Source organism: Mandrillus leucophaeus, unplaced genomic scaffold (genome assembly GCF_000951045.1).
Source record: "Mandrillus leucophaeus isolate KB7577 unplaced genomic scaffold, Mleu.le_1.0 Scaffold290, whole genome shotgun sequence".
Taxonomy (NCBI): Eukaryota; Metazoa; Chordata; class Mammalia; order Primates; family Cercopithecidae; genus Mandrillus; species Mandrillus leucophaeus.
The window spans coordinates 1,922,485-1,929,268 of NW_012103032.1; the positions used below are offsets into that span (position 1 = coordinate 1,922,485).

The 6,784-nt window shown below is 46.9% G+C and overlaps 1 protein-coding gene across 1 annotated transcript in view; it reads left to right on the forward strand.

Moving 5' to 3' along the window:
• NMT1 (N-myristoyltransferase 1) overlaps positions 1-6,784 on the forward strand; it is a 53,944-nt gene that overhangs the window by 28,233 nt on the left and 18,927 nt on the right. The window contains exon 3 of the mRNA XM_011985958.1: positions 2,659-2,803. Within this exon, the coding sequence (XP_011841348.1) occupies positions 2,659-2,803 (145 nt within the window). The remainder of the gene's footprint in view (positions 1-2,658; positions 2,804-6,784) is intronic.

The following is a 6,784-nucleotide window of genomic DNA, read 5'->3' on the forward strand; positions in this document are numbered from 1 at the left end:
TGATCTGCCCGCCTCGGCCTCCCAAAGTGCTGGGATTACAGGCGTGAGCCACCGCGCCCAGCCTGGGTCTTCCCTTTTTATTTATTTAGTTTATTTTTGAGACTCTGTCGTTCAGGTTGGAGTGCAGCAGTACGAACATGGCTGACCGCAGCCTCATCCTCCTGGGCTCAAGCAGTCTTCCCACCTCAGCCTCCCAAGTAGCCAGGACTACAGGTGCACACCACAACACTCGGCTCATTTTTTGATTGTTTGTAGACACGGGGTCTCCCCACGTTGCCCAGGTTGATCTCTAACTCAGGCTCAAGAGATCTAGCTGCCATGGCCTCCTAAGTTGGTGAGATTACAGGAGTGAGCCACTATACATGGCCGATAATTTATTTAATAAACAGCAAGGGGAAGAAAATTAAAATGCCACCTCCCAGGACTAAGCAATATGAACATACTAGTTTATATTGTTGCTTTCCTTTATAACCTAGTGAAAAATAGAAAAGTAAATAAAAGTATTAGAAGAAAATGTATGTATTTTTATTAACCTAAGTCTGACATAGGACCCAGAAGCCATGAAACAGAAATTGACAAATATAAAACTTTGTAGAAGTCAAAAGATAAACAACAATCTGGGAAAATATTTGCAACATACGTATTAGTTTAAAATGATTGAATAGGCAGTTCAAAAAGAAAAAAATGTTTAATCAGTGAATAAGATGGTTAAAGTCATAATGGAAGAAATGACCATTAAAGCGATAGTTTTTTCTCTTAGATTGGTATAGATTAAGGCTTGGTAAACTTTTTTTTTTTTTTAGTCGGGACAACGGTCTCACTATATTGCCCAGACTGGCCTTGAACTCCTGGGCTTAAGCAGTCCTCCTGCCTCAGCCTCCCAAAGTCCTGGGATTACAGGTGTGAGCCACCACGCTCAACTGAGTCTTGGTAAATGTAACGGTGAGGGTCTGGAGCTACTCTCTTACACTGTTCATTGGATTATTGATAATCTCTTTTTAGAGAGCAAATTGATGATAAATAATTTCAAAAGTGCGTACCTTTTGACCCAGCAAGCCTTTCTTACCTTCATCCTACAGAAATATATATCCCAGTGGGTAAAAATAGATGTATAAGAAAATTTATGCCGGGTGTGGTGGCCTATAATCCCAGCATTTTGGGAGGCTGAGGTGGGCAGATTGCTTGAGCCCAGGAGTTCGAGGCCAGCCTGGGCAACATATTGAGACCCCCATCTCAACAAAAAAACAAAGAAAAAAATTATCTGGGCCTGGTGGCACATGCCTATAGGCCCAGCTACTCAAGAAGCTGAAGTGGGAGGATCCCTTCAGCCCATGAGGTTGAGGCCGCAGTGAGCCATAATTGTGCCACGGCACTCCAGCCTGGGCAACAGAGTGAGACCCTGTCTCGAAAAGAAATTCACTGCAACATTGTTGTATTACTGAAGAACAAAATCACTAAAATGCCCATGAGTGGGGGGCTGGCTAAATATACTGTGGTCCATACATACAGTGGATACAGCAGATTTAGTTGGTAGAATGGGTAGGTCCATGTGTTTTCACCTGGAAAAGTCTCTAAGACATAGCTTTAAAGAGCAGTTTGTACGATAATATTATATGATCTACTTTTAGTTTTTGAAAAGTGTGTGTGTGCATTTGGAACTTGCATGCAAAAAGTCTGGAATTATATTTGCGTCTTCTCACCTTCCCAAGTGAAGACTGTTGATGACAAGCGTTATATTTGGGGGATGGGATTGTTGGGTGTTTACTTTCTGTGTGTCTTACACATTTCTGCATTATTTGAAATTTATATTGAGCATGTATTACTTTTGCCATCAAACAACATAAGACTAGTAAGGAGAGAAACCCTGCAGGCAGCACCCACCCATCATACAGCTCATTGTCAACCACTTTTTCTTCGGTTGTAATGACCTCTGGGATTAGGACAGAGGAACCAAACTCCTTCTTTGAGTTGTACCTCATAACTCTTTTTTTTTTTTTGAGATAGAGTCTTGCTCTGTCACCCAGGCTGGAGTGCAGTGGCGCAATCTTGACTCACTGCAACATCTGCCTCCCAGGTTCAAGCAATTCTGTCTCAGCCTCCTGAGTAGCTGGGATTACAGGGACGTGCCGCCATGCCTGGCTAATTTTTTGTATTTTAGTAGAGACAGGGTTTCACCGTGTTGCCAAGGCTGGTCTTGAACTACTGAGCTCAGGCAGTCCACCTCCCTTCAGCCTCCCAAAGTGCTAGGATTATACCACCGCACCCAGCACTCTTTTTTTTCTTTTTTTTTTTGAGACGGAGTCTAGCTTTGTCACCCAGGCTGGAGTGCAGTGGCACCATCTCGGCTCACTGCATCCTCCACCTACCAGTTTGAAGTAATTCTTCTGCCTCAGCCTCCCCAAATCACTGGGATTACAGGTGCCTGCCACCATACCTGGCTAATTTTTGTATTTTTAGTAGAGACAGGGTTTCACCATGTTGGTCGGGTGGGTCTCGAACTCCTAACCTCAAGTGATCCACCTGCCTTGGCCTCCCAAAGTGCTAGGATTACAGGCATGAGCCACTGCACCCAGCCCCCCTTAACTGTTGAACTCATAATTAATCAGAAGTCATACTAATATAATGTGCCTTTTCTCTCCTCAACTTTGTCTTGTCCAGATGAACTCTTTGCCAGCAGAGAGGATCCAGGAAATACAGAAGGCCATTGAGCTGTTCTCAGTGGGTCAGGGACCTGCCAAAACCATGGAGGAGGCTAGCAAGCGAAGCTACCAGTTCTGGGATACGCAGCCCGTCCCCAAGCTGGGTATGTATATGCTCGCTTTCTTTGCCAGGTCGGGGTGATGGATCTGCCTCAGCTGTGCCTTCATGAGGGTTTCATGCTGAATTATTGTAGGGAGGGCAGTAGAGTCCTGGAATTCCTTGGTAGTTTTTCAGAGGGTGGTCTTTTAAAATGCAGCATAAAGACTGTCATTCAGAGACCTTAACATTTTATAGCAGCACACATTGAGAACAAATAATGATTCTTGCCAACAGCAGTGGCTCACACCTATAATCTCAGCACTTTGGGAGACTGAGGTGGGAGGATTGTTTGAGCCCAAAAGTTCAAGACTAGCCTGGGCAACATAAGAGAACCTTGTTTCCACAAAAAGTGAAAAAAAAAATGCACCTGTAGTCCCAGCTACTCAGGAGGCTGAGGTGGGAAGATCGCTTGAACCTGGGAGGTGAAGGCAGCAGTGAGCTGAGATCACACCACCGCACTCCAGCCTACATGACAGGAGTGAGACCCCCAACTCAAAAAATGAACAAACCAAAAAACCCCCCAAAAAACAGAACTGTTGGCACATGAAGAGTGGAAATGTCTGCCCAGAGGTCTTTTTTCCATTTAGGTTTATAGAGAGTTTGTCTTGTTTGTCTGGGCACATGTTTATTCCTGGAATGGGCAAAGTCCCCAGCCTCTTCCCCTTTGTCTCCTAGCCAATGCATGCTTACTAAATGCAAAGTGGTTTGAGATGTTGCTTAGCAGTGATGGTTCAACACCGGGAATATCATATATAGGTTTCGTCAACACCCCTTAAAAAGCTATAATGAACTGCTAAAGGGGTGGAATAAGCAGATTGTCTAAAAGGATTCTAGAAGGGACTGGATCCTGTTAGACGTGCCTGCCAAGACTGAGCCAAGCCAACCTTGATGGCTAACTTCAGGACTCAGCTGACAAAGTTTCTGAAGTGGTTGTATCATGATTCTGGACCCATTGGTGGCCTAGTTCCTGTTTTCTTTGTGACTGGGAAAGTAAGTATGTTGAAAAAAAAACATGTTCCAACACCAAATGTAAATGACTTTCAGCTCGTCCACATTACTACTTCTCTCCAGAAACACAATGAGACTTGACTAGTGTGTTCAGTGCAGAGGAGGAGGTTAGGGCAGGGCCAGGCAGGGTAGGGCCAAAGACTGGTGAGGGGAAGAAGGCAGCTGTGCCCAAGGAGATTTGTCTGCTGCGGAGGTTGGGAGCAGCTACTCCATGAGGCCTGCAGACCTGCAGGATGGGCATTGCCTAATTGCTAGTAGAAATGCAGTTTGTCAGGCCCCACCCCAAAGCTGCAGAATCAGAACTGCCAGAGGATTTCTGTCCACTTTGAAAGTTTGAGAAGCTCTGCTCTAGAGCGGATGCAGTTCTCAGAAGCTTCTTCACAACAGAAGCAAGCTGAGTAGGTGCATCCTCACAGGTGAGGGAGAGCAGAGCACTGCCCGGGTGGACAAGAGGGGTGCCGATTCCCCCATCACCTTGTGTGTTTGGCTGCCCTAATCGGCCAGGTCCCAGGCCCACTGGCTAAGCCCTCCAGCAAGGCTTTGGGCCATAGGGTGGGGTCCCAATGACCAGGTTCTCGCTGAGGAGCAGGAATGATGTAGAGAGCCACACATCTTATCTCCAAATGAAATCCCTGATGAGGTGTTATGTGGTGGCTGCCATATATCTTGGCTGTGTTTTCAGATGGCATTTTGGAGTTTTGGTTTGATTTTATTTTTCCTGAGGAATTTGCAAATGAGTAACCTTGCTACATTCTTCACAGATAGTGTCTCCTGGTAAAGAGGCAGATTGAGGCCAGGCGCAGTGGCTCATGCCTGTAATCCCAGCACTTTGGGAGGCCGAGGCGGGCGGATCACCTGAGGTCAGGAGTTTGAGACCAGCCTGGCCAACATGGTAAAACCTTGTCTCTACTAAAAATACAAAAACTAGCTGGGCGTGGTGGCACGGGCCTGCGATCCCAGCTACTCGAGAGTCTGAGGCTGGAGAATTGCTTGAACCTGGGGAGACGGAGGTTGCAGTGAGCTGAGATTGCACCACTACACTCCAGCCTGGGCAGCAGAGCAAGACTGCATCTCAAAAATAAATTAAAAAAAGAAAAAAAAAAAAAAAAAGAGGCAGATTGGGATTAATTTGCTTCTGTTCCTCTTCAGCCCAGCAATACTTTGTTTTCCTCTCACCTGTAAATGTAGAAAGTGCTTCAGTTTAGTTCTCAGAAAGCTCAAGAGAAAACCACACAGGTGCTCATATGGGCCCTGACCCTTTGAGGAAGGAGGAACAAGGTCTGGGTTTATTTCTTCTGGTTTTGCCTCCTGTGCAGTGTGTGGTGTGGGACTCTGTGGAAGAGCGGTTGCCCTGAACATCTGACTAGTCTGTCTTTGAGGTCCAGGGTCAGTCAAGCCCCAGTTAGGTTCCTTTGTTTGTGTCAGCCTGTAGAAAGTGCCACCTTGGCAGGCGTGTTAGCCTGCATGGCTGAGGCATCACCCTAGTTCTGAGTTTTCTCAGGGGTGGTGTTATCTACAGCTTCTTGCCCTAATTTTTTTTCACTTAAATGGAGGACTAATGATTATAAATCTCATGCATTGTGTTTTTACAGCACTCCCTACCTTCTTGGGAGAGTTTTAATTAGATGGTATTCCACTAAAGAGACCTACGAGTCTCTTTGTCTCTCTTATTTATTTATTTATTTATTTTTGAGACAGAGTCTCACTCACTCTGTCACCCAGGCCGGAGTGCAGTGGCGCGATCTCGGCTCACTGCAACCTCTGCCTTCTGGGTTCAAGCTATTCTCTGCCTCAGCCTCCTAAGTAGCTGGGATTATAGGCGCCCGCCACCACGCCTGGCTAATTTTTGTATTTTTAGTAGATATGGTGTTTCACCATCTTGGCCAGGCTGGTCTTGAACTCCTGACCTCGTGATCCACCTGCCTCAGCCTCCCAAAGTGCTAGGATTACAGGCGTGAGCCACTGCACCCGGCCCTCTTTTATTTTCTTGAGACAGGATCTCGTTCTGCTGCCCTGGCTGGAGTGCAGTGACATGATATGGCTTTCTACAGCCTTGATCTCCTGGGCTCAAGCAGTCCTCCTACCTTAGCCTCCTGAGTAGCTGGGACTACAGGTGCCTGCCACCATGCCTGGATAATTTTTAAATTTTTTGTGGAGATAGGGTTTCACTCTGTTGCCCAGGCTGGTCTCACACTCTTAGGCTCAAGCTGTCCTCCTGTCTCAGCCTCCCAAAGTGCTGGGATTACAGGCGTGAGCCACTGCACCTGGCTGAGACCTACAATTCTTTAGAAGCTTAAAATTATCCTAGGTTTTTTATTTTAAGCTTGGAAAGTCCTTCTTAGGCCAGGTGTCATGGCTCAATGCCTGTAATCCCAGCACTTTGGGAGGCCAAAGCAGGAGGATTGCTTGAGCCCAGCAGCTCAAGACCAGCCTGGACAACAGGGTAAGACCTCATCTCTACAGAAAAATTTAAAAATTAGCCAGACAGACTGGGCGCGGTGGCTCAAGCCTGTAATCCCAGCACTTTGGGAGGCCAGCGGATCACGAGGTCAGGAGATCGAGACCATCCTGGCTAACACGGTGAAACTAAAAACAATACAAAAAACTAGCCGGGCGAGGTGGCGGGCACCTGTAGTCCCAGCTACTTGGGAGGCTAAGGCAGGAGAATGGCGTAAACCCGGGAGGCGGAGCTTGCAGAAGCTGAGATCTGGCCACTGCACTCCAGCCTGGGCGACACAGCAAGACTCCATCTCAAAAGAAAAAAAAGAAAATTAGCCAGACATGGTAGCACATGCCTGTGGTCCCAGTTTCTCAGGAGGCTGAGGTGGGAGGATCGCTTGAGTCCTGGAGGTCGAGGCTGGAGTGAACCATGATTGTGCCACTGCCCTCCAGCCTGGGTGACAGAGCGAGTCCCTGTCTCAAAGATTAAAAAATAAATAAAAATGAAAGGCCTGGCCGGGCGCGGTGGCTCAAGCCT